This window comes from Arachis stenosperma, chromosome 2 (genome assembly GCF_014773155.1).
Source record: "Arachis stenosperma cultivar V10309 chromosome 2, arast.V10309.gnm1.PFL2, whole genome shotgun sequence".
Taxonomy (NCBI): domain Eukaryota; kingdom Viridiplantae; phylum Streptophyta; class Magnoliopsida; order Fabales; family Fabaceae; genus Arachis; species Arachis stenosperma.
The window spans coordinates 85,076,916-85,104,572 of NC_080378.1; the positions used below are offsets into that span (position 1 = coordinate 85,076,916).

Consider the following 27,657-nt stretch of genomic DNA (forward strand, 5'->3'; position numbering starts at 1 on the left):
ACCATGGAACAAATACAAAAAATAATTAGGAATTTCACAAATCCTAGATAATTAAATCTGGGTTAACCCTGAAACATTAACCAAGATTGATCACAAGGATGTACACAAGGAAGGAAAACAAAAAGGATGAAGAGAAAAATAGTTTTGGATGCACCTGATTGATTGATCGGAGATCTTGGATTTGAGCCTCCATTGGAAAATCGCTAACCTGGATGAACGGCGACGAAGTAAACTCCCAAGAAAATAGGGATCGTACATAGAGTTTTGTAGGGCAGAGGACGAGAAAATAAGGAGAAGAAAGCAAAGCTCCTAGGGTTCCAACTAATTATTACCTGTTCAAACAAATCCATGAAGAAGGCAGGTTGCGTGAGCGATTCGTTGAAAGGAAAGGTAGGTTGCGTGAGCGAGGAGATGAAAGAGATGGCTGACGGCGGAATGACAGAGGAGCACATGCACCCCTGAAGATGAGAAGCCACGCCGGAGGAGATGCCACCGTGGAGGAGAGGCTCCACCTGGGACTGGAACTGGCGTGGAACGCGGAGAGGTCTCCAGCTCGGAGACGAAACCATGGCTATCTATTGTTTGATAGATTTAATCTCATTTTAATAATAAATAAGAATAAAAAATTATTACATGCATATTTATATTTTTTATTTTATTCATTAAAATTACGATGTTATCACTATTATTTATCCAATCAATCAACTATAAAATACAAATAGTTTTTTATTTTTTGGCATAAGACAACAAGATTGTACAAAAAAAAATTTCATTTAGCTAGAATCTCAAGTGCAAATCAGCAGCAAAGAACACAACCCATGTTCCAAACTCTCAGAATCTCCTTTATATGGTTGATATAAATAAAAGAGAATGAAGTGATTTTTAAAGAGAAAAATATATGCTTTAGTAAAATTTTGGCTAAAAATAAATTATTTTATTATTTATAAATTTTAAAAGAGATGAGAATAAAAAAATTAATCTTGGTTTATATAATTTAATACTTTGAATATTGTATTTTTTTATTTGTGTCTCACTTTTAATAATAAATACAAATAAAAAATTTATTACATGCATATTTATATTTTTTAAATTATATTGTGAAATAATAAATTAAATTTTTCTATTTATGATATTATTTAAATAGTATATACCATTAATTATTTGTTTTGTAATTATTTTTTTAGATAAAGATTAGTTTTACTAATTGTTTTCATACTCAACGTAAACTGCTTTTCTAGCGGTTTATACATGTGTCCCAATACACATAAATCGCTACTGCGGTTTATGGCCAAGCATCAACAAACAGAAACCGCGATAGCCTCTAGCAGTTTCTGATTTCTCCCTTCGCATGTAATCTGGTGTTGGCTAGAGTGGATTATATGTTTCGGTAAACCGCTACTAACAGTAGCAATTTCTATATATATTTGCGTCTTTATATTTGAAACAATGCAATTGCATAAATTTAAGAGACAAACAATTTATTTATATAAATTATCCTTAAAAACACGTTACATATTTTATTATGTAATTAAATTTAAAGATAATAATGGATAAGTTTATATAGCTTTCATTTCATCAACGTAAATCCAGTTAAATGGTAAATTTCAATAAGCGAAAATTGATGAAGTTGGACACAAAAAATTTGTTAAGTTGAAGAAAGAATAATTAAAGGACAATAAAAAATACAGAAATTTTTTATAGTGAAATACAAAAGTTTTTTTCTATATAAATACAGAAATTTTATGAAAAAATAACTCAGCATGATATATATCTTATCAATTGAACAAATAATTATATTTTAATAAACACAAAAACCCAAAATGTTTGTGATTCCTTCTTGTATTTTTTTTTTCTGTATTTATGGTTAATAGAGTTTGTGCTTAACATTAACGTTTAAAGAGGAGAAAAGAAAAAGAAAAAAACTCAATTTTTTTTTATTTTCATATACAAATTTTTATGTTTTCTTAAACAAAATTTATGTTTCTTTAATATTTGTTTTAAGAAGTTTTGTATGTATAATTAAAAAAAATATATAAAAATGAGTAACAAAAATATAAAAATTTGTAAAATTGAATACAAAAATTTGTGAAACTAAACATAAAATAGTTATATAGACCAAATTAAAAACACAGAAATTCTTATTGTTTGAATTTTATGCTTTTAATAATATCATCATAGTTCTCAGAATCATAGTTCAACTAAGTTAATTGAAAACTAATCACCATATTGATCCGGTTCAAGATAAAAGTTTATTATTAGTAAATTGGTCAAACTGAAAAAAATCATTCAAAAATTGATAAATTAGTTGAACTGGATCGATTTTTTGTGATTAATAACAAATTAAAATAATAAAACACAAAAAATATCTTTTAAAAAAATTATATATTTATACGTAAATATTTTATTTTATTATATCTGTTTTAATCTTGATTGAATTTTGGTTAAATATTTTAATTTTTAAAATTTTAATTCTATTGGTAGAATGATAAATTTGGGTCGTTTTTTAGAATTTTGCATATTATTTGGTTAAAATAAAATAATTTCTATTTTTTAATTAGTAAAAGTATGTTTTTTAATTTTTTTAATACGAAAAACTAAAGTACTAAACTGTAACCAAACTCCAAATCTAAGAATAAGAATGGCAGTAAGCAAAAAAAAAAAAAAAAAAAAGAATGGCAGTAATAATAATGTAATATGCTACTCAGAATTAAATTGAAATCAGTTCAGTCGAGAATTCAATTCAATTTTCATCTCCAAAAATTAGTAATCAAAGGCGGAAAACCCATAATCCCAAGAAAAGAAAAACATTTCTCGGTGTCTTGTTTTGCTTCTCAGTTGAGTGGACTTGGCGATCCCTTGCAATGCAAACACCCGATGACGTTCGCAACCTCCCCATCGACATCACTTTTTCTCGTCTCGGAGGTCAAACACTTACTTCTATTCTTCTTCTTCTTCTTCAATTTCACTAATTATGTTCCTTGTTTATATATATTGTTCCATTTCTGCTTTTGAATTTATTTATTTATTTTGTACCGGTTGAAGAATGGTTGGTCGATCGCAAGAGGGTACCCGCAGATTGGCGGAAGCGTGTGGCTGCCATCCGGGCTCGAATTTCCAAGGAATTCTCATCCCTTCCAAAGGATTCTGATCCCTATTTTCAAACCCTAGACCCTGAAGGTTTGTTCTTCCTTTTTTTTTTTGCTTTAGATTTCTATATAACTGTTTTGATAAATTAATCACTTAATTTTTGTTTCTGTCGTTCATGCTGCATTCTTGCCACTTGTGGTGTCGTTTCTAGTAGGTAGGGATTGATTAGTTTGCATTCAGTTGTCAAAGCTCAATGAGGATAAGAAGTTTTTGGTGGTTGGGTCAGCCAACAGTAATTTTGAAGTACTATGCAATTCACTAATTAAGAGACTCCAAACGGAACGGAGTGTGCAGTTTATGAGTTCTAGGTAGAGAAATAATTGCAGTGAAAATGATCTTGACATTCAAAAACATAAAAGAAGATTCTCAATGGAACCGTAACAGAAAATGATTGAACCAGTATATTGGGATGATTGTAAACTTCATTGCACATGGTCATGTCATTTCTGTATTAGCTTTTCTGAATGGGTTGCTCTCACAAGGGGAAAATTCCCCCTTATTCTTATTATTTGTTGAGCATACTTTGCCAGTAACTAACTCCTTAATTGGTTCATTTCTATGTTTCCATTCCCCTCTTTGCATCTCATACATAGCATCAGAATTCAGACCATGTTCTTGCATTATGCTAACTTGCATAATATGGGATTAAAAGCTGCATTGGTACTTTGAAATATAATTAGCTATTGGAGAATGACTTTAGCCTTACTAAAGCTTAAGGGCAAACTTTAATGCACAGCTATTAGACTGGCAATACTATATAAAATTGAATGTTTGGTGGTTAAAAGCCAACATGAACATAAGCTTAATGTTTTTGAGATGAGAATGCTAAGATGAATTAGTAGACACACAAGACTGAATATGAGGGATTATTAGAGAGAGTTGGGGTAGCACCAGTTATATGGAATATGCTACAATCTCATCTTAGTGGTATAAACATGTCCAAAGAAGTTCTGTCAAGGCAATGGAGGTAGTCATGTATTTAGAGGTAGAATGAGAACTAAGAAAACTTTAGAGTAAATTATTAAAAGTGAGTTGAATATAAATGGTTAAAAGACAAATATGGTTTATGATAGGCACTTTGGCATTGTTTGATCAATGTAGGCTACTCTACCTAGTGACCAAGGCTTAGATTTTGTGTGTAGTTATGTATGGTAGTGTAATTTTTTCAGGTTGCTGTTTCCCTTTTGCATCCGTGACAAATTGTGGGTGCAAATAAGGTGTAGTACCTCTTTTTACATCAAAGATGTTGCTATATTAATGTATTCTAATCTTTCCCTGATATCAAAGGAGAAAATTCGTTTTCTTTCTCCAAATATTTTGAGATCACCAAAGTGGCATTGCTGTTTGTAGGAGTTGGTTATTTGGAGGCCAAACAGATATATGATATTCTCTTAAAGTCCACTCCAGAGAGCCGGAACTTATTTGGCCGCCTATCGGGTGCTGCTGTAAGATTGGCATATTGATCTGTTCACTTCTTGGCGTTTTTGAGATTATAACTATGATTCACACTGTGTATCAATTTTTCTTTTTTCCTTATATATTGTTTTTTATTTTTCTTTGGCTAGGGTGCCTGGGAGGCGATTGTCCGATCTTTTGAGAAAGATCATGTGTTTCTTGGTGAGGCTGCACAGATTATGACTCAAAATGTAAACTATGAAATGTAAGCATTGTATGAAGAAAATCACTTGTGAGTGTGTATTGTTCTATATCCTTAAAGGGGATCTTTATTTTATTTTATTCTTTTGTTTTAGCACTAATAATTTGTTTCTGTTATGAAGCCCGTATCAGAGAAAACAGGTGCAGAAGATTCAACAGCAATTGCTAGAACTAGATCGCAAGGAAGCTGATGTAAAAAGAAGTGCAGCTCTCTCAGCGGCTAAATATGCAGAAGCTTGTCAGGAGCTAGGCCTACAGGTTACATTAGTGGAGGGTTTTGAGCCTTATTTAAATCGATGTGCTCTTTTTGGTAAGGAGATAATGATTATATGTTTTTGTAGGGAAAAAATGTCAGACTAGAACTTTTGGAGACGGCAAAATCACTTCCAAGCACATTTAGCAAGATTTTGAATGTTGTAAACAGTGACAACATGTCACAAGCAATCGAATATTATTCAAATTTTGTTAGAGATGCTCATACAGAAAAGGAAGTAAGCAAGAGCTGTAAATCTTATCATTTTATAGTTCTCTTTCAGTAAGATTCAATATTCCTGCTGTTGTTTTGAATCTCGTGTCTCAAAGGATAAGTTTAGGATTTCATAATTGAATAAATGAAGTCATAAATTAAATCAGTTTATAATCATTACTGCAGAGATCTTCTGTAACTGTGCTACAAAACCTGACGAGCATGCGTGAAAATCCGCCATCTTTGAATGTTTCAGTTGGATCTGAGATTAATAATGTTACTGTTCACTCAAGCAACAATGAACTAGATCCATTAGTGAGCAATGTGGAAGTTGCCATGCCAGACATTGACTGGGATATTTCAGTGGATAGTTCACAGATTGATTGGGACATTGGAACAGTAGAAGAAACGGATGATACCAGTAATGGGTTGGGTCCTTATGAAATCATTAATGCCTCTGATGCCATACAGATTGCACCAGTGGAGGATGTCAGATCAGATCCAACAAATCAAGAACTAGGAATATCTTGGGATATCAGTGTTGAGGCTCCTCAAGCTGATGTGATTGATGATATTAATGCCCAAACTCCATTAGTGGAAAGTCAAGCTTCTCTTCCAGATACTGTATCTCAATTGACAGAAAACAAGGATGAAAGGAGCCAGCTCCTAGACACAGAATACAGAAATAAGGTTCTTGATGATATATATGAGGTATGAGACAGTGATGGTAACCTTCTTTGTGTTGTTAACTTATAGATTTTGCTTATATAATTTAAAATTATTTCTTACACTTCCTGTCAAGTAAAAGAAACATAAATGTAACAAATCTCTAAATTTTCTTTTCCATGTAAACAGTTATTTGTACAGTATGAACTTATTTGTTTGATTTTGATATTTTTATTGTCAGAGTATATTTTAAATTTTGCATTGATTTTATCTGTTGTCAGTTAAAATCCTTTTTAAATCAACGATTGGCTGAGTTGAGCAATGCAGAAACTTTATCCTTACAACATCAAGTCCAGGCTGTTGCTCCTTTTGTACTACAGCAGTATACTCCTGATGCTATAGATAAAATGCAAAGTGATGTTTCATTGGCAATTTCATTGCTGACGAATAGGAAGACAAGGGATCTGATTATGATTCTCAACTCCAGAAGGTAGTGGTTAATATTTATGCTTAAGATGCCATGCATCTGAAAGGGACTATAATGTAGATAAACTCAGTAGTATAAGGGTTTCTCAGTTGCATGTAGTTTATATAATGCCTCAATGGAGTTGAAATTTTACATTTGAAGACTAATGCATTAAACAGGAATTATCTCAAACAGGAATATGATAATTTGAACTCTGGAGGAGTACTGATTTATGTTCTCAAACAGATACCAGATAAGAATTATACTTAGATTAGATGTTAGTTTATTTAGAAGGCTGGTATGTTTTGTCTAAATGACAGAAGTAAGAGTGTAGGGTCTCTAGTGTATATATGCTTAATGATATTTTGAAAGTTGCTCACTGAATCTCTAGTGTATTTATTATTCTTAACTCTTCTTTATTGAGTAGCATTCCTACTGTATCTAATATTGACTGTGTGCTGGCATGAATTTCAGATTTCTAGACAGGCTAGTGAATTCATTGGAGGAAAAGAAACATCATGAAGTGAAGTTGAAAGATGGTTTGAAGGATTTGGCTACTAAACGTATGGAACTGCAGAATTCTTTATCTTCATCGTGGCCAAAACAAGTGAGTTCTAGTGTGCTTACTAATAAATCTTTTTCATTTTTGTTTACTTTTCCTTTCATGGGAAATGTATCCTGAAAAATAATACAGCGAGAGTATTAGCACAAAAGGATTATGAGTACCAAGTTTCAAATGACCTAAATCCCAATCCTTGGTGAATTAGCTATCATTTAACTACTTGGGCTTCGAATCTTTAATCCCTTAGATTAACCCGAAATACCAAACTCAATCAAAACAATTGATTGATTTGATTCCCATTCACAACCAATTAATAACAATTTTCCTATATGTTGTCTATGTGTGACCTTAAGATCATGGGTGCAAGCCATAGAATTAACCGTTGATATTTCTGGATTATGGTTAAGATTATGGTGTTTTTCATATAAAGCAAAAGCATATAAAATCACAAAAAATAATGAGTGGTCAATCCATAGAATAGACCCTAGGTTATATTATATAATAAATCCAACATCAAATTCAACATAGGTTACATCTTCCCCTAGCTTGAAGGGGTGGTTTAAAGGACATATAACTTAAAGTAAGGAAGAAACTGTTCTACATCAACATTAAGTCAGCCGCTTGGGCAAAGGGGAGGCAACGCCTCCCCGAGTCCCTCTCTTGCTGGATGAAGAGGTGGAGGGAGTTGGGCTGGGGTGGGGTGGCGGCTGACTGCAAGGTGGGGTTGCAGCTCGGGTGTCTATCCGGGTGATGGGATTGGGTTGGGAATCATGGTTGGAGTTGGGGTTGGGGTGGAGATGAGGATGATGGTGATGTGACTAAGTAAAATTGAAAAAACAATTTTGAATGACTATTCACTGTAAAAAAAATATCGGGATGAGTAGAATTATAAAATAGAATTAAGTTAAAAATTAGAGGTAATTTTAAAGAATTTTGAAAACGTGGGTCATTATTTTATCCTTTTTATAAAAATAAGGTAATTATTTTCTTCACTTTTTTATTTGCATCTGTTAGGGGATACGAACCAATATATTGCTTTTGTTCTATCCACTCCCTAACTTCATTAACAAGCAAACACATTCTGAAGCCTGCCGTTTCTTGTTTTCAATTGCCTAATTCTTAATTTCTCATTTCTTTGCTATCAAGAAAGACAAAATTCTGAATTACATGTTCATTACATGAGAATTAAATTACAAACTGCTATTGGAATTACAGGAAGCGGCGTTGGCAAAAACAAAGGAGCTGAAGAAACTGTGTGAGACTACACTTTCATCCATGTTTGACGGAAGACCAGTTAATATAATCGGAGAGATCAACACTCTTTTGAGTAGTGGCTTTGGAGCATGAAGAGAAGCTTCTTCTGATAATGATCAAGCCTTAGGTGGATAAATTAGACAACATAGCTGAAGAATGAGGTGTATGATCGGATAGATACTTTTCTTTGGTATAGTTGCGTGCTGGCGTTAAATGTTTAGTGACAATGTCAAGAATCTTTGCTGATAAATGTTTGGTGACAAGTGACAAGCTGTGAATGAAAGTAACCTTTGGTACTGTCATTTGAAATTGTGTCATCCGATTCCGTCAAATTATATCAAATTTCAATTTCCTCGTATTAAGAGAAACAATTATTTTTTTACTTTTCCTTTTATTCTTTCAATTATTTATGTTCTCTTTTTTTCCCCTCCAAATTACATCATAATTTTTATCTTACAATTTTGTTTCTTTCTCTCTATTTTTTCTATTCTTCCGCATCTCAACCTACATACGAAGGAAAGAGCAAGTTTGGAAAACAAGAATTGATGAGGAAATATGAATTATTCTTCATAAAGGGAGAGAGAAAGCAATGCGGAAATATTCGATAGAGTCTTAGACAAAGGCAGTTTTAGATTGAAAAGAAACTCAGCTGTATTTGATGTAGAAATAGTATTTCTACAAAAGGAAAAGTAATGTCGGATTTCTCAAGAAAGAACAAAGAAAATAGCAATGACAAAAAGATTTAAGCTGTTTGATTCATGCTGTAATATTGTATAAACGAATTAAAATGTCGAAGAGTGGTCAGGGATATGCAAGTTTCTGGCATGTTAATGTCAATGAAAGAAATCACTGGAAGTGTGGATGCTTTTTTTGGTCACCGAGTTAGTTCAAAACATCAGGCGGACACGTAGCTCAATGTGGGTGAAGCAATAAAATGAGATGCAGTTGTCCGGAAAGACCTCTCGAGCGGATCAGACACTGGTCCATTCCTATCTGCTGCGCCGCTCTTTGACGCGTTGAGCCGTTGCATGAAAGAAGCAAGTGATTCTGCTATTTCAGACATTGGTGGCCGAAATTCCTTTACAGGCTGTTATGGAAGAGACAGACAAGTTTCAAGAAGAAGGAGAACGCATAAACACATAAGCCTGAAGAACAAAACATACCGATGCATGCTATGCTGCCTATCCTACGGTTTAAAAAAATATTACTAAAATTAAAGTAACTCTTTTTATTATTTAACAATACTTTTAATTTAAAAAATAAAACAAAAAAACTTTACTAAAATGTAAAAAAAAAAGAATTTAATTTAACACTTATAGGCCATCATAGGCACCGTAAACTCCACCAAACGTAACAGCATGCAATATTTGATATTTGAGAAGCAACTATTATACCTGTAGGCAGAGGGAGAGTATATCAGCATAACGAGAAAGAGCCTTGGATGAAAATGTCTTTTGAATTGCAGGATCCACCATCTGTTCCAAGGTCTCGCTATCATGAAGCCTGGATGAAGCCCATTGAGCTAGATATTGCTCTTCCTTCCGCCTGGAACTGTGTTGTATAACAGTAACAGGGATCATCTCATTCAGTTCAACCCCCAAAAAGGAAACACATGAAACGGCACAAGGTAGCTTACCCATCGAAAGGTTCCCTTCCGGTTAATAGTTCCAAAAGCAACACCCCATATGCAAAGACGTCACTTTCTATGCAGCTGTTAGTTCCTGGTTGACCATGGTTTGGTGAAATGTAGCCTGCATCTCTGATAGAAATCTCCAAAGCCTGTTTCCAACAACATTCACCAAAGTTTTAGAAAGATTACAATCAAGCTGTTTTCCAACAACATTCAAACCATCTTATTTCCAACAAGGACATGGTTTTTCCCTAATCCAGTGTATAATATCAGTGGCAAATGCAGCATAAAGTAGTTCTAGGTGAGGATGATTATTGCAGAGACTTACTCGAGTTTTGACCTTGTTGCTTGTCAGTGGTCTCAAAATAGTCAAGCCGCAGTCACAAACACGAGGCATTAGATTTTCATCTAGCAGAATATTGGAAGACTTCAAGTTGCCGTGGGCTACAGGAGGGGAACTGGAGTGCATATAGCTGCAAACATTGTGTGAGAAATAAGTTTGAGTTATGAGAAATAAGTTTTCATATTTTTTATGAGAAATAAGTTTGAGTGAAAACATTGAACTTACGCCAGAGCCTGAGCAACACCAAGAGCAATCTGGAGACGGATGGTCAATGACAAAGGCTTGTATGCATCACTGTGAAGAGCATCATCTAGAGTTAAATTTCTGACATACTCGTAGACAAGGAGATGCTGTCCATGCTCCAAACAGTAACCTTTGAGTGCAACAATGTTAGGATGTTTTAAACGGGAAGCGGTGCAAACTGCATCTAAGAACTTCTCCTCTTCACTGAAAGATAAGCCCGCCATGGTGATAGTCTTCACAGCCAAAACCTTTCAAAGAAGAAAGGAAGGTATTATATTTTGAAAGCAAATGATTATGAGATTCTTTAAAACATTACTTTGGATGGTACCTTTCCATCTGGAAATTCAGCTCTATAAACAGGACCAAGAGATCCCTCTCCAAGAAGGTTGTCTTCACTGAAGCTGTTTGTAATCAACTGAATCTCTGCTACTGTATAAACTTTTGTCCTCCCAGTGACCTTTTCTCTTTCAGAAAAACTCCTCCTTGTTTCTCCATTTTTTTTATGATTTTGGGAAGGTAGTCGCCTTGGAACCAAAAGGGATGCAGAATTGAAAGGTGGGATTTGCAGGCTCTCATCTACAGCAGTAGTAGAGATATCTATAACCAATAAAAAATGGAGAAAAGACTGGTTAAACATGGAACTCAAATCATTGAACTAAAGATTGGAACATATTATACAGGAAGTTGAGACAGCTGAATGGCAATGATATATCACTCATTTTACTGTTAAATCTGCAATTCGAATGAACAGAAGAATTTTTTGACATCTTTTGAGTCCTTTAATGTTTTCCCTTCACTTAGGGTGTGTCAGTCAGCATCCACACTCTCTCCTTAAGGATATACCTTTTGAGTCACTGATTGGAAGAGAAGGGAATGATCTTTCAACACTTTCCAAGTTCTTCAGTCTCTCAGAATGTAATCTATTCAAACGAGTTGCAATGAAGAGTGTCAATCCAGCTACCAATAATGTTACTCCACCAACTGTAAAAGCTATTCCTCCAGGGCCCATGTGTTTCTTCTTGTGCTTGATTGCTTTAGCAGAAGCATAGTTCTCTATGGCATTCATTTGCGTTATGGGTGGACGAGTACTATTATGCTCAACTGGTACACTGTCCAAAGGAAAAGGCCAGGGAGGAGAGTCGTCCACTGCTTGGAATTTATTCCCTCCAATCCTAATTTAAGGTATAGTTATGTGCTCATTCATTTCATATCTAAGAATGTAGCTGGAGGAGATAAAAAATGGTCATAGTCACTACTAACCATAAGTTTTGTATGGACTGAAAATGTGGTGGAAGAATCCCACTAAACAGATTATCCTGGATGTTCCTGACAAAATAGATACGTTAGCAGATGATGAAACTGTAGTCATACTTGTCAAAACTCTGAAATGATAACCTACAAATCGGTGAGAGGAAGCGCAGCCAGGTACGTGACTGATCCAGTGAATTTGTTGTTCTCAAGGAACCTGCAAAGCATCACCATATCAAATGAACATGACCCTGATAAATACATATAGCTTTGGAAAATGGGTGAGGAACGTATGGAGAAAGGAAACATACAATTTCCCAAGGTTTTTCAAGGAGCCAAATGAACTCGGCAAATCTCCAGTGAAATTGTTGTAGGAAAGGTCCCTGATGAAAGAAAGTCATCCTGTTAGGGTCCAGGCTAAAATTTGGACAGAAAAATAAAAAAGACTACATTCTTCTGTCAGACATAAACATACGACTCAATCCACTTCCAAGCTTTGTTACTCTTTTTTCTTTTTCAGAATAATGTAGTTCGAACTTCATTTTTGTGGAAACTTTTCAAAACCTAGGAAATTACTTGGTATTTGAGTTGAATTACAGGTTTGGTTGTAATGAAATAGGAGAAATCATGTTTTTCAAATTGAGTATTTCAACTACTTTACTACTGAATCCAAACAAAGTATCCTTCTAATTTTGTCCATTCTTAATTTATTGAATATTGAGAAGGTATATTTCGGCTTCATTGTTTGGCTGATACATATCCAACTAATTCAAGAAAGATATCTATGGAAATTCTTTGCAATGGCTAATTTCTTTCAAATGCAAAATAAGACTCAGGTTAAGAAGGCATACATTTCTTTGAGTTCATCTAACCCAGCAAACACATTGCCAATGGGTCCATACAAGAAATTGTGGCTTAAATTCCTGCAAGACAAGGATCACGATTTCACAGCCATTTATAAAACTGAGTTACTATAACTTATAAAAATTAGAGAATATGAAGAAACATGTTGTGAATGGACTTTGGTTAAGAATATTTCTCATGCTAATCTAGTTTAACAAGCTTGGACTGAATCAATGCTACAATAACTCACAGATGTTTTAGTTTTTTCATGGCTGATAATGGTGGGATACTTTGGCTCAGATAGTTGTAAGCCATATTTCTGTCAAATCAAAAGCGAGAGAGAGAGAGAGAAAGAGAGAAAGAGAGATGAAAAAGAAGAATTGTCAGAACACACTTAATAGTCAGTTAGTCATTCAGGAACAAAATGAAAAATAGGCTTACATGTGTGTGACATTTGGGGGTAAACCAGATGGTATTTCTCCCACTATGTTGTTAGAACTGACATCACTAAGGAAACAATTACAGAAGTGAGTAGAGTGCACAATTTGAAAATAAACATGTCCTTATGGGAATTTTAAGCAATGTAATTACTTACATGTGCTTCAAGTTCTGTAGATTGTGGAGAAGGCCTCCAAGATATCCAGTGAGGTTTAATCCTTGAATTTTTCTGCATGAGAACAGGTATTATTAAAAATAAGGATACTATAACTTATTATTTAAATGGCATCTATGACCTGAATGTGAATATAATCAGTGTATAATTATTGAATTACAGGTGTATAACTGATGAGCCAGAGCATGCTACTCCTGTCCAAGACTCCTGACAGGGATCATCGCCATTCCATCTTTCCAGCAACGGCGGGGTGTTTAAGGTTCTGTATAGATCCTGGAGAGCGGAGACTGTTTACCCAAAAAAAGGAATAGCAAGAAACATGGTTTTAGTGAAAGACAAGGAAAAAAAGAAAAAAAAGAAAGAAAGAAAAAGAGTTCAATTAAATTTGAATTTTTTATGATCAGCAACATGATCTTCTCCTGTTGTAAGTTAAGATTCTATCTCCTCAAGTTATATTTTTACCAATTTTTCAACAATAAAGACAAACCCTAAACAGATCACAGTTTTAGAAACAGTAACAAAATGAAATGCTGAAATCCGAGTAATGAAGCCAACGTTTTGACATAAGGAGCATAAAATGAGTAATTAAGCGTAGCCCTCAGTCACCGAATTAAACAGTTTTGAAATCTTTGCAAACTGCGACAAAAGAAAATTACAGAAACTTCCAAACAGATTTGGATAATTTTCTTTACAATATCTTGAAACAACAATGACAAGTATAACGAATTTTCTTTGGAACCAAACAATAAAAGCAATCAAGTCATTCAAGGATTTTTTTTAACAGTTTGCTCAAGTTTTCAAAGAATGATTAAACAATTACCATCAAGAGGATCAGTGAATGCTGAATTCTGAGAAATCAGAGTTGCCGAGAAGACAACGAAGAAAAAATGAACGGAGATGAAAAAGCGATTCATTTTCCAAGAGAAACAGAATCACCCGTCAACTTAATCTCCTTGCTTAATTCCTTTCTCCGGGAAGAAACTGAAACGAACCGAAAAAATCAGTGCCCTGATTTTCACTCAAATTTTGCCGTACATTCTCGGTTGCTAAACATGTTGAAGAGAAGAGGTAAAAAAGGTAAAAAAAGGTTCAAGGTTAGTTAAAGAAAAAGATTGATACCTCTGATATTCGAGTTCGTGTTTGCTAATTTTTTTTTTCGCACACGCTCGCTGAGTCAATGTGACTCTCTGAGTGGGTTGGGTTGAGCTTGCAGAAGGAGGAGGAAAGAGAGAGTTGGAGGAAGGAGAAGAAAGACGTTATCGTTATTCGTTAGTTAGTTTTGGCGCGCAACGTACACGTGCAGAAATCACGTCCCCTTGGTTGTTGCATAACTAAGCAAGGTTATTAAACAAGTAAACGGCATTTCCCTTTTGAAATTATTAAATAATGTAATAGATATATGAGCTTGAAATTACTAAACAAGGTTACTAAATACTAATATGTACTTCTTACCATTTTTAAATTTAAGTTTTTATATATTTTTATATATTTATTAAAGCTATATTTTAGTAATAATTTTATCCAAAATACTATCTGTAAACAAAAAATCAACTATCAAATTAATAATTATATTTTTGTGTTTAAATATATATATATATATATATAGTTTAATTTATTTTTAATACGTATTTTATATTTTGGTGTGTGTTTTACATTAATAGTTAATTTTAGTAGATAATTTTATTGTATATCTAGTATAATTATAATTTTAGTATGTGTTTAAAACATCTAATAATTAAATTCTTAAAAATATATGCAAAAGGAATAAAATTAGAATTTACATTCTTAGTAAAAGGAAAAAATATTTTTTTAAAATGATATTTTTAATAAATTATTGGAGAAAGTTTAAAATGAATATTTTAAAGAACTATTAAGAGAAATTAATTATAAAAATATCTTTTGTACTAAAATTATTATGAATAATTAATTTAATTAATATTTAAAGAAGTAGAAATATCATAAATAAAAATTAAAAAAAATATTTTACAAATTCACAAATAATTTTTTTTATTTAAAAATTTATTGTTGACCAATAAATTATTGCATGAACAAGACAAAATTCGAATACTTGAGACTTTTTTAAATAAATTAGTAATTAATTACTAGACCAATCTAAGCTGTTCAATGAATTATTTTTGGACATATTTTTTGATTGGGCTGGACAGCCCCAACCTGGGCCCAACAATCAGAAAGAAGCTAGCCTAATGTGGGAGCCATAGAAACAACTTGAGTCGTTCATCTAATAAAGAAACTAGTTGAATTCAACTTTGGCGTCAATCCCTCTCATTTCTCGACTCTCAGGGACTCAGAATCGGGCAAGGAACGGCTGCATCCTTTGCCTTCAGTTACGGTGATCGTGAATCTGCCCCCTGCGCTCGCCAACTCTAGCTCCCTATGTTCTGATTGATTGAAATCTCTTGTGCACGCTTCCTTTTTTGCAATCGCCGCTACCTCCCCCGGCAGGGTCGTGCTCCAGTTTCTTGGCAGAGTTCCCCTTAGCCTCATCGAAGCTATGGTGTGAGCAAGCGGCCAAGCCCAGTGCGGCGAAGCTGGCCATGGCTGAATCAACGGCGAACACGCAGAGCAGCAGCAGCAACAACAACAACCACGGGACCGAAGAACAGGACGATGACTACATGGGTGACCTCTCACGCTTCCTTCCATCTGAGCCTCTTCCAAAATCTTCATCCAAGAAGGTATTACTTCTCGTCGTTTTACTCCCCTCCATTGTCGTTTCGTTCTGTCGCTTCCTTTTACTCAATTAGGTATAGTGATCTGATTTCACATGATCTTGCAATTGTGTCTCTAAATTTTAGTTCTTATGTTTTCTTGTGTTTGTAAACTTTAGTCCTTGGTGTTAAGAATTAATAAATGATGAAAGAAAAACGGTGCTTGATGTAATTTATGACCAGCTTAAGTAGATAAGTGAGCTAATTACTTGACGAACCAAGTAGATGATAAGTGGAATAGATTATGATGCTCATTCTAATATCACGTAGAAAATGAGTCTTCTTTTTGAAAATAAAAATTTGCAGAAATTATATTCTGCATATATCTAAGGTTTCAATTATCTGTTTTGCTTACCAGGTCTTTGGTTTCTTCATATATCTAATGTACCAATTATCTGTTTCGCTTGCCAATTTTTTAGTTTCTTTAGTTTTGTTCATCATATAAGGTGGGACTAAGGATAGCAATTCATCTTTCTAAAGAATAAAGCATTGCTGCTAGATTATTATCCCCAAAAATTTCAGTTTGGATATAGTTTTGAAAATGGGAGTGTTGTCTCATGCATTTTCGAAGATATATGAGCTTTTGCTTTTATATGTCTATTTGAAAGGAAAAACAAATGGGAACTTATGTAATGTTTAAATTATGGCTTAAATTATGTTAAGCTCTTTTATTTTAGGGATTATATGTACTATAGTTACATTTTGGTGAAGAGGATCCCTTTCTTATGTGCAGATCTCTGGCAAGAAAGACCCTCCGATCAGCTCTTCCAAGAGTAAGTTAAAAACACTCAGCTGGCAAGAACGGCGAAAACTTGAAAGAGAAAGAAAGCAGAAAGAAGAGGATGAGCAAACATTGGCAAAAGTGGAAGCTCCAATACCACAATCCAACATTGGGTTTAAGCTGCTCAAACAAATGGGTTATACGCCCGGTGCTGCCCTTGGCAAAGAGGGTTTGGGTAGGGCTGAGCCAGTGGGGATTGAGATTCGACGATCGCGAGCTGGTATTGGCTTAGATGATCCTCACAAGGAGAAGAGGAAAAAGGAGGAAATCATAGCTGAGAGAAAAAGGAGGAAAGAGGAGGATCTAATGCAAGACTTTGGGTTGAGACAGAAGTCGCGATGGCAGAGTAAGAGAGTTGTAGCCAATTTCCATAAGGCAAAGGTTGCCCTTGATCAATTAGAGAATAGAGAAATCATTGAACCGGAAAAGAATGAGGATGATGAAGAAGAGGAAGATGAGGAAGAGGAAGAAATAACGGAAGAGGTACGTAACTAAAAGGTTATATTTTTGGTTGAACACTCCTTTTAACCATGTTTTGGTATTGATTTATGTTGCATCCCCGAATAACACATGGAAACAGCACAAATGCTTTCTTTTTCTCTTGATCTTAACTGCTCAAGCACACACATCAAGTTAATACACTTCCATTGCTGATTAATTTTCTCCTCGTTATACTCTAAATACCAAGCGATTTAAACAAATATTACTCATTGCTCTTTGTCATCATTTGATCCATTTAAGCCGATCCTACCTAGCCATTGCACAAAGCCTACTTGTCGTTGTTGTATTTCTTATACTTTGACATTCATTCTTGTTGAACTTTGTTAATATATTCCTGCATTCGTATTTGGTTGCAACTGTGATAGTGATACATGTAATCGATTCAGGATTTGCAAGAAGTTTTGATGAAACTGAGGGATGACCACAATTATTGCCTCTTTTGTGGATGCAAGGTGAGTAAACAACACATACAGTTACTTTTTATATATTTGTTTTGTAGTAATACTAAAAACCAAACTTTGACACTCTTGAAACTCATAATTATCTATAAATTAAATTTTGATTTTTATATGTTTCTTCAGTATGAATCAAAGGATGCTCTCTTGACCAACTGCCCTGGAACCAATGAAGATGATCACTAACTTGATGGTTTCTGAGATGAACACCTGACTGTGCGTTGTCGTCTCCTTTTTCGCCAAGCAAGCGCTGTTGCCTGTAAATGCATATTGCAATGATGTGAACATGGATATGCATGTATAGGGTGTCATTCCATTTCGGTCGAGCACTATATTTTGCCTCGCCGGAGCCTATTATCCTTAAGCTCAAGCTTGCCTCATCACTAACCCTAATGCCTAATGGCATACCTTATTATAGGGTATGAATTAGTTGATTTGATGTAGGGTTTATGTTATACTTCAGTTTAGTTCAAATGAGTTTTTCATTGTAATTTTCTCTTCATTTTTATTATTTAGACTCAACATCTGTATAGATTATTGACCACCATTCCAATATAAGCTTCTTTGGTCAATTTATCCCTAGACCCTAAAATAATCGTAATATATCATTTATCATTATCGTTTCTCTTGTTGGAAATACAATTCTAAAAAAATAAAAAAATAAAAGTACTATATGCAATCAACCATATTTTTTGCTTATTTCATTAATCAATTCTCCAAGGTCCAAATATCAAAAGTCATTTTAGAATTTTTTTGGGAGTAGCCCAAGATTAAACCCCATTAATTAACAGGCATGATGCATATACTACATCTTCCAAATAAATGTTAAATTGCAGAAAAAGCACCCTCAGTTTATCTAGAACAAAGTTAAACAAATTAACTACATTAATAAGTAGTTCTTAATTCACTAAAAAAATTAATACATAAATCTATCCGACCAAAACAAAAGTCTGTACAAAATTGAACGAGGATATATTTAAAAAACTAAAAATAAATAAAAAAGAAAAACAAAAATTAGATATAGTTGATCACAAAACTTTTTTAAACCTCTTTAACATGTCATTGTGAAATTTATTCGGAATTAGGGGGACATCATCGTTTGGGATGAATCAATCTTTGTTAACTTCTATCAATTGCATTGCAAAAAACTCTGGCCATGTCATATCATTGTGATCTTCATCATCATCACCATCACCATCATCATCACCATCTTCCATTTCGTCACACTTTGCCTCAATTCCAATAGTAGTAGCCAAAGCCTCAACTTTTATTTCATCCTTATTATTCTCTAATTGATTTGTTAGTTCTTTCTGAATCTCATCAATCTTTTTATTTCCATTATTGTTTGATGGGTTTGCTGATTTATTTTGAATCTCCATACTTTCATCTCCATTTTCTAATTGATTAACAAATTCTGCTGATTCATTTTGAATCTCCATCTTTTCATCTCCATTCTCTGATTGATTAACAAATTCTACTATCTCAGCATAATCATTGGCGTTCTAATATCAAGAACACAATAATAATATCAAGAACTTGACCTATAGATTCTATTAATAATAATAATAATAATAATAATAATAATAATAATAATAATAATAATAATGAAAAAAACATAAAACAAAAACCGTACGTTCACCATTTGTGTGATTCAGATATGTAACTAGTATATGGTTATAGAAAATAAGGTAGGAAACCAAGTCCAATTAAATATCCAAACTAGCATCATAAATTCAGATTTACTTTAATCTAAACAAAATTTAATAATTTTCATACACAATTTCAATTGGAAGAAGAAAAAAATACAGAATAATGCTTACAATACAAATACTATGATGAATGTGACATTTGTTGTAAAATAGAAAATTTTTACTTTTTATTAAAAAATAATTATTATTTGACTTTCGCCCAATATATATGCAAATCAAGTTAGTTTTTAAATTAAAGTAAATAAGTAAGGTCTACCAGAAAATAAGCTGTAGTTCTTAAATCAATTACTGAATCTTTAATTATTTTATTTAATTACTCGAACTACTTTATTCGCCTATATTCTTTCAAAATCAAAATCTTTTATTTATTTAGTCTTGCAAACAAGAGAAGCTGTAATTATAAATTAAAACATCTTTGCTCCATTTAAATAAAAGAGCCATTAATTATAAATATGTAGATAGTAAGATACGCAAATATGGACTTAAATAATCAAAACCAAAGTATTAAAAAAAACTTACTTTATATATAATAAAATTCAAACAGATTTTTTAATAGAACCAGTATTTTCAAATTATAAAAAGAGTTAGAATCAAATCATATACACTTTATAATTCTCAAATTAATTAGAAATATTGTGTTCAAATAAATAAAAATGTAATTCCTAAATTTGTTATTTCAACAACACTCAGTCATATTCAAAGGCACCACTATTATTATTGAAAAGAAAGAGTGTGTATGAGACATTAAATTAAAACTTGAAGTCACATAAACACAACTCAATAAGCTATAAACTACTATTAATTTAATAAGCTTAAAATCAAAATTGAACTTTTTCCTTATAGTTAGAAAAAACTAAACACATCAATCAAATCAATACTTACCGGTATTACAGTAGCCACAGTTTCAGGAGCCACAGGTTTCCTTCTCTTTTGACGAGGTTTAATGTTATTCTTTCTAAATCTGCATAAAACATAATTATTCATCTGCAAAGAAAATATATAAATACATTAACCTTTGTTTAATTGAAATTGGAGCAAGACAGAAATAATGTAGCGGTCAATATATATATCAACCAAAAAAAATTATCCAAGGTTGTGTTATTGAGAAACTAAGCATAATGTAGCGGTCACCTAAGTTGTGTTTTGATTTTGTTTCTTAAATAGAAATAGAAATAATGAGAAAAATAAAATAAAATAAAATAAAGACGAAATTTAACACTTTTAGAACTCTATGTCCATTAGCAATTGAACCTTTAATCTATCATGAAAACGTTACCGAACAAAGTCCAACAAGAATTTAGTTTGTACTAGTTCTTTTGATTCAAATTTGAAACCTGTGGTTAAAGAATATGCACAAAATTATGATACTTACATTGGATGGATTCGGTAACAAAGAAGAATCAATGGTATATTGATGCAAGATCCATCCACCATCGTGGCTAGTACCACTCTTCTCAAAGCGATATTGTTTCCTCGTTCCAATGCGCTGGTTAGTTTTATTGGCCATAATCTCTTTTCCGATGTCTTCACCTTCCCAAGAATCCAACCCGATGGTGCGAACCATCCGCAAGCTGTTAGTCAAGAACTTCCTCTTTAGAGTAGTGAAGAAATAAAGGTCCTTCCCGTTATAAGAATTTTCAACGTTTTCTTCCCAAATTTTCTATGGATTCTTCTCTGTACCAAACAATTCACCTTCAAGAATGGTTCCATAGTTTGGTAGAGGCCTCCCACTGATTTTGTTACGGAGAAAATCTTGAATGAGTTCTTCATCTATAGGTTTGAACTTCTTGCTTGCACCTGAAGGCAACTTTGTTGAAGCCATATTCAAGATTAAAAAAGAAAGAAACAAACTAGGAATTAAGAAGATTATTGAAGTAAGTGGTTTAATAATGCGGTAGTAGAGTTTATATATTGGATGAAAGTATCTACTGATTGAAAAAAATAAAAAGATTGAGATATGACAATTTATGTTCGTTTTGATTTTGCCTGGGATGTTTCGATTCAAAATAATTATGTTATCTTTTTATTTTAATTTTTCAAAAAAATAAAAAATCTAAGATAAAAATTACCCTTTTTAGTTGACATCAACTAAAGTTAAATGTGTCAATTTTTAATTGTTAAGAAATTAAAATAATTTTCTAATTTGTTTATGGGCAATACATATATTAATTATAATCACAAATTATACTATTTCAAATTAAATAACTTATATAATGATGATCTCATTTATTATTATAAATGCTAATTAAATAAATCATTATTACTTTTGATTTGAAATTAAATGAGAATAAAATCAGATATTATCTTTTGTTCCTTATATAATTATCTTTTGGATTTCAGATATATTATTTTTTGGACTTTTAGATACTATTTTATTTGGGTTTTATGATTTAATGGGTGCCATACTCAAAAGAGTTAAAACCAAGCAAAAGCTGCCTTTGTTGCTCTTTTTCCATCAAAAGAGTTGCAGTTCAACTACTTAAGAATACAGAAGACTTTAGTTGAAGAAGATCGAAAGAACCACAAGATCCGAATTCTTCCATCAATTTCTGACTCTTATGAGTACAGGTACGCTTCTGCATTATGTTATATTTTTGGTGATTTAACATGGATGATCTTTAGATTAAAGAATTTGGAAAAAATTCTAACAAATAGTATTAGAGCCGCCCATAATTTAATCATCGAAAATATTCAGGTTTATTTCGCTGAATCAGTATATAAATTGATATATATATATATATATATATATATATATATATATATTGTGTTCCTTACTTGATGGTATTTCGAATAAAGAAACGTGTATGATGTGAGTGCGTCATATACTGTACTACTAGCGTGATGACCCGTGCAATGCACGTGATTCACGAAATTTAAACCTTTTTAAAAGAAAAATACTAAGAATATAACTAAAATGTATTTTATAAAAATAAATATGTTGTATTAATTGTGAATAATTACAAAATTATCATTAGACTAAAATAAAAAAATAGATTACAACAATTATTCAATATGTCAATAAATATATAACATATTTTGTAAGATAATAAAAATTAATAAAATATTCAAACAATTGCTAAACACTAAAAAAAATAGGAAAAAAAACTACAATAGAGATGTAGTTTACTATTACGTATTATCTTAAGAACACATAACGTCAGGATACTTACTGTTAGCAAAACAAAATATATACAACATATATAAATTTGTTCATTAAACAAAAAATAAAATATGTCCAAGACAACTTAACATATAATTCAAAATATCCATCAAATAGAGTTATACATAGGAATCCTAACAACGCTGAATCGATAACTCTATCTGGCGGTTAGCTATCGAGCTGAGTTTCAAAGTGATGGTATCACCCTCCTTTAAATTGTATGTTCTACAACATTCACTCCACCCGACCCCAAATTTCCATTCTGTACGTCTTCCTCCACTATTCAGTAAGTGAAAAGAGAACACATTCTTCTCAACATTGGAATCTGGACCAGTGATCGTCCAAATCGAACCATCTCCAAATGGTTTAAGATACACAGCAAATTTTGAAGCCAAATACTGCAACGAATAATTCATACTTAACATAAACATAATATTTTCATACACAATGAATAATAGATTTAGGAAGAACATCAATAAGTTTGAAGAAAAAAAAAGAAAGAAAACACTCTTTAAGATCAAGTTACCAATCTAGATTGTCCGACATCCCAAGCTGTGATCTTCTTTTCATAAGAAACCTCTGGAGCATATCTAATTCAAGATAATATGAAACTTAGTCACCACAGTAAAAAATACAAAGCTATCAAATAATATTAAAATACAAAAGACAAAGAAAATAGTTACATGTAGCATTACCTAGGATCAGCCAATTCATTTGACGCGTTAATGTGTTCATCAACTTCCGATGATAAATTGCTGCCACTACACAAATCTATCGGATTATGTGGATTATCCCCCACCAGTGGCCCATCTTGATCATTGTCTTCATCACCATCCGATGAAAACCGTTCATCCGTTGGTTCAGACCCAGATAGAACAATCACATCAGCTGATGAGTCCTCTTCCATCCTGATATACTTTATGTGGAAGACTCTTGACACATTATCAAGTATCTTTGGGTCCATTAGCTCAGGAACATAGCAGTCAGGATCAAGGTGAACTTGGATGGGTTGGTTGTCCTTATCGAACAATGAAATAAAAAAAATTCCAAAACCAACATACCTAAATTGAATAGATGCCGGTCTATCGATAAGATAGAAAGTTCTAATCAATTCAAATGAGTACTGAGTTATCAGCAACTGATCATTCTTTCTGATCACCTCCAGCGATAAACAATTATCTAACTCGTCACTGACATAGAATATTGGCCCTAATCCTTCCCCATGAGTTGAAACAAAATTTGAGGGAAGAGCTCTGTCACCCTATATTCAAATTTCTTTCCAAAGTTAAGTCGTGTAACAAAACATGCTAAAAAAGCTTCACATAATTTCACCTAATTATTTAGCAAATAGAGGTATTTTAAATCTACTATTATTACCAACTGAGCAACACAAGAGAACAATAATCACGTAAATGAACTAACGTTATAATGAGAGGAAAGCTTTAGAATAGATAATTGAGAATATTCTAGTTCAGTAAACAGCTCAATGAATCTAAAAAAAATATCCATAGAAAAGCAACAAAGGGACAAAGCAATCAGCCTCACACATGCAGAAAATAGTAAAAAACAACAAATTAAAGAACATCAAGCCAAATCAGTAATCTAATTAATTGAGATTGATACTACTGGACAAAACTGCACATTCGCCATTATATTTGGTTACCTGCTGACTGAAATCGCAAAATCTGAAAACCAGTTCTTTTTCGCTGGGCCAATATAGCTGGGTTGCTAAAAACCTCCTATTAGCATATAAAGGCACGATTAGAATTTAAGACTGAGACTTTTAACCAAGAAAACAACTGACTAAGTATACAAAAAAAATAGTAACAAACTAAAAGCACATCAATGAAAAATACCCAAGAGACCACGTTAGAAAACAACTATACAACATATTGTATAAATTACAACAACTTCTGAAATCTAGCCCACATACAAATGAGAAGCCAATAAAATTAAATTACAACATGAAAAATATCAGAGTAAGAATTTAAAAAAAAACTATAGATGGCATTACATCGATATTTAATTCACATTAAAATTTTCAGAAGTTAATCTGAAATATATTGAACGGAAAAAGTAAATGAGACTTCAATGGAATTGAAAATGCAGCAAAGAAAACATCTTCTCTAATGCTCAGCACCATACCTGTTTGGATCTTCTCTATTGGCATCCATGGCCATTCAGACTTATCAAATAGAGAGACCTGATACAAAGATTCAAGAAGAAATAAAAGATGTTGTCTCCTACTGCAAAAGAGAGCATTATAATAAAGTAAACTCTAACAGCATATTTTAACAAATTCAAGAAAAACATGTGATAAAATTGGATAAAGAAACTTAAAGAACAGACATAAAGAAAGAACAGCAACCATTCATAAATAAAAGAAGAGATACAGGAACAAAACTATCATTATTTATTCTAGTAAATTAAAGTTCTACTAAATTCTAATTATAATGTTGAGAAGTTTAAGAAGGCTAACAACTACTACTAATAGTAATCTAAAGAAACAATCATGAATTATGAATTTGTTAATTAGAATATGCATTACAATTAGAAACAACCAAAAAAAAGAGAGGGAATATACAAAAATTATATCAATATTAAAATATAAAAGGCCAGAATCAATATTAAAAAATTATAAATACGATTTTATACTTTTTACTCTTAGAAATGTTTAGGATTATGTGCTTAATATTTTTTCTTATTGCATACAATATAGCAATACCAAAATTACCGAATTTCACAGGGCCAATACAACCTCACTGAAACTGAATTAATTAATTTGCTAAAAAGAAATTAACAAAAAAAAAAGAATAGCTTCCTCTTATTATCCTTCGAACTTCTATCATGTTAATAACTTACATTATGTTATGTAACCTTAAATGTAGTTTCCTAATCAGGTTGATTAACAAAAGTAGCAGCTATCCAGGTGTCACAACCTGTGAACAGGAAGCATAAAAAAAAGGACTTAATAAGAATCAGATGTTGGAGATATCCAAGTATAATTGCTAAGAAATTAAAATAATTTTTTAATTTGTTTGTGGGCAATACATATATTAATTATAATCACAAATTATACTATTTCAAATTAAATGGCTTATATAATGATGATCTCATTTATTATTATAAATGCTAATTGAATAAATCATTATTACTTTTGATTTGAAATTAAATGAGAATAAAATCAGATATTATCTTTTGTTCCTTATATAATTATCTTTTGGATTTCAGATATATTATTTTTTGGACTTTTAGATACTATTTTATTTGGGTTTTAGGATTTAATGGGTGCCATACTCAAAAGAGTTAAAACCAAGCAAAAGCTGCCTTTGTTGCTCTTTTTCTATCAAAAGAGTTGCAGTTCAACTACTTAGGAATACAGAAGACTTTAGTTGAAGAAGATCGAAAAAACCATAAGATCCAAATTCTTCCATCAATTTCTGACTCTTATGAATACAGGTACACTTCTGCATTATATTATATTTTTGGTGATTTAATATGGATGATCTTTAGATTAAAGAATTTGAAAAAAATTCTAACAAATAGTATTAGAGCCGCCCATAATTTAATCATCGAAAATATTTAGGTTTATTTCGCTGAATCAGTATATATATATATATATATATACTGTGTTCCTTACTTGATGGTATTTCGAATAAAGAAACGTGTATGATGTGAGTGCGTCATATACTGTACTATTGCACAAACACACATTAATTTCCTGTTGTTAATGCTAGTGCCATGATATTGCAATTCCTTATATATGTACGTGTCTTATCATGTATGATTATTTATATATATACTTTATATGAGACCGAATTGGCGTTTAATTTATATAATAAATGAATGTTTTATTTTTAAAACATTAATAGAGTATTATTGAATTATAATTATTGATTTTAATTTTAATGAATCAAGAATTTTTGACACATAAATTTTGTTTCTCTGTTATAACCATATTTTTCTTTAAGGTCTGAAAAAATATTATTAAAATTTAATTTCTTATACAGTTTAAGAATTTTTTTAATTGTTACATAAAAAAACTGGTGACAATCTGAATTATTATACTCATTTATTATAAAGATTTGATTTTGGAATAAATTGATTGAACATTATGCTGCCAAAGTAGTCTCTTTTGTGAAAATTGATTTATTCAAAAAATAAGGAATATGGTGATATATAATTCATGCGAATATTGGTCAGCCCAAAGAAAGGCCTATATTTGGCCGAATTATATGCACATATTGATAGCAAATACATGTTTGGGTAACTAATTAAGAATAAAGTAATGCTTATTATTTATGCGGATAATAATCGGCCCAAAGAAAGTTTATTGTTTGGCCAAATAACAAGCATTGCACACTTTTGTTTATTTTTTATTAATTATGTAGTCAATAATCGGCCCAAAGGAAGGTTATTGTTTAGCCAATTAATAGAAAATATATGCGGTAATAAATAGGTTGCGAAGTTTAAGTTTCCATGTGTGCATTAAGTCGGTCCAAAGAAAGGCTTAATGTGTGACGGGAATTTCGACAATATTTGATTACTGCAATGAGAGTATCACTTACAGTTAATTTTTCTATCCAAAGATTGAAAATTAATGTTGTTCTAGATATCTCAATATGGATTTTTTTCCATTATTTAACTAATGTTTACTGCATGTTCTTTTTGTTCTAATCCAGAAACTATGGCTTCAACTACCAATGTTTCTGCATAAATTAGTAGTATTCCTATACTGAATGGTTCAAACTTTAAAGTTTGGAACGATACCGTGGAGATTGTCCTCGGTTGTATGGATTTGGATATAGTTCTTCGAGAGGAGAAAACCACTTCCACTCCGAAAAATCTCAATGAGGTTAAAATAGAGAAGTGGGAGAGATCCAATTGAATGAGCATTATAATCATGAAACGCTCAATTTCTGAAGCGTTTCGGGGCTCAATTATTGAGGATAAAGATGCCAAACAGTTCCTAAAGGATGTTAAAAAATTCTTTACTAAGAATGAAAAGGCGGAGGCAAGTAGTCGTTTGAGCAAACTTGTCTCCATGAGGTATAAATGTAAAAGGAATATAAGGGAGTACATTATGGAAATTTCTCATCTTGCTTCAAAATTAAAAGTACTAAAGTTAGAGTTGTCTGAAGACTTACTCGTGCATTTCATTTTGATCTCCCTTCTTGCACACTTT

At 32.2% G+C, this 27,657-nt stretch overlaps 4 protein-coding genes across 4 annotated transcripts; 2 read left to right on the top strand and 2 right to left on the bottom strand.

The window, feature by feature from the left end:
* Positions 1–2,702: 2,702 nt before the first annotated feature.
* On the top strand, positions 2,703–8,590 carry LOC130961622 (CDK5RAP3-like protein). The gene is made up of 10 exons (XM_057887592.1): positions 2,703–2,922; positions 3,043–3,177; positions 4,498–4,592; positions 4,713–4,807; positions 4,926–5,061; positions 5,145–5,294; positions 5,456–5,980; positions 6,217–6,425; positions 6,876–7,008; positions 8,179–8,590. Exons 1-10 carry the CDS (start codon positions 2,862–2,864, stop codon positions 8,308–8,310), a joined length of 1,671 nt encoding a protein of 556 aa, XP_057743575.1. The 5' UTR covers positions 2,703–2,861; the 3' UTR covers positions 8,311–8,590.
* Positions 8,591–8,984: 394 nt separating this feature from the next.
* Positions 8,985–14,051, bottom strand: LOC130963095 (protein STRUBBELIG-RECEPTOR FAMILY 2). The gene is made up of 15 exons (XM_057889246.1): positions 13,958–14,051; positions 13,298–13,424; positions 13,120–13,191; positions 12,966–13,031; positions 12,533–12,604; positions 11,993–12,064; positions 11,833–11,898; positions 11,694–11,759; positions 11,277–11,605; positions 10,762–11,030; positions 10,416–10,681; positions 10,176–10,320; positions 9,854–9,996; positions 9,612–9,768; positions 8,985–9,304 (listed from the first exon to the last, which is right to left on the bottom strand). The coding sequence occupies exons 1-15, from the start codon at positions 14,049–14,051 to the stop codon at positions 9,113–9,115; spliced, it is 2,136 nt and encodes a 711-aa protein (XP_057745229.1). The 3' UTR covers positions 8,985–9,112.
* A 1,336-nt stretch (positions 14,052–15,387) lies between these two features.
* LOC130960368 (uncharacterized) lies at positions 15,388–18,221 on the top strand. Its single transcript, XM_057885747.1, has 4 exons — positions 15,388–15,833; positions 16,600–17,130; positions 17,535–17,600; positions 17,730–18,221. Exons 1-4 carry the CDS (start codon positions 15,693–15,695, stop codon positions 17,787–17,789), a joined length of 798 nt encoding a protein of 265 aa, XP_057741730.1. The 5' UTR covers positions 15,388–15,692; the 3' UTR covers positions 17,790–18,221.
* A 491-nt stretch (positions 18,222–18,712) lies between these two features.
* LOC130963096 (uncharacterized) lies at positions 18,713–21,134 on the bottom strand. Its single transcript, XM_057889247.1, has 4 exons — positions 20,998–21,134; positions 20,685–20,883; positions 20,195–20,296; positions 18,713–19,105 (listed from the first exon to the last, which is right to left on the bottom strand). Exons 1-4 carry the CDS (start codon positions 21,132–21,134, stop codon positions 18,713–18,715), a joined length of 831 nt encoding a protein of 276 aa, XP_057745230.1.
* Between the last annotated feature and the right edge of the window lie 6,523 nt (positions 21,135–27,657).

Bases quoted from the DNA above. Each gene is read 5' to 3' on its own strand.
- LOC130960368 (XM_057885747.1), top strand. From the start codon at position 15,693: ATGGCTGAATCAACGGCGAACACGCAGAGCAGCAGCAGCAACAACAAC. The intron at 15,834-16,599 runs GTATTACTTCTC...TCTTATGTGCAG, and splicing joins CAAAATCTTCATCCAAGAAG to ATCTCTGGCAAGAAAGACCC. The intron at 17,601-17,729 runs GTGAGTAAACAA...ATGTTTCTTCAG, and splicing joins GCCTCTTTTGTGGATGCAAG to TATGAATCAAAGGATGCTCT.
- LOC130963095 (XM_057889246.1), bottom strand. From the start codon at position 14,051: ATGAATCGCTTTTTCATCTCCGTTCATTTTTTCTTCGTTGTCTTCTCG. The intron at 13,425-13,957 runs GTAATTGTTTAA...TTGGGTAAACAG, and splicing joins ATTCACTGATCCTCTTGATG to TCTCCGCTCTCCAGGATCTA. The intron at 9,769-9,853 runs GTAAGCTACCTT...TATACAACACAG, and splicing joins GGAAGGGAACCTTTCGATGG to TTCCAGGCGGAAGGAAGAGC.
- LOC130961622 (XM_057887592.1), top strand. From the start codon at position 2,862: ATGCAAACACCCGATGACGTTCGCAACCTCCCCATCGACATCACTTTT. The intron at 3,178-4,497 runs GTTTGTTCTTCC...TGCTGTTTGTAG, and splicing joins TCAAACCCTAGACCCTGAAG to GAGTTGGTTATTTGGAGGCC. The intron at 7,009-8,178 runs GTGAGTTCTAGT...TTGGAATTACAG, and splicing joins CTTCATCGTGGCCAAAACAA to GAAGCGGCGTTGGCAAAAAC.
- LOC130963096 (XM_057889247.1), bottom strand. From the start codon at position 21,134: ATGGCTTCAACAAAGTTGCCTTCAGGTGCAAGCAAGAAGTTCAAACCT. The intron at 20,297-20,684 runs GTAAGTATCATA...TTTTCTTTGCAG, and splicing joins TGTTACCGAATCCATCCAAT to ATGAATAATTATGTTTTATG. The intron at 19,106-20,194 runs GTAAGTATTGAT...TCTTGATATTAG, and splicing joins CTGTGGCTACTGTAATACCG to AACGCCAATGATTATGCTGA.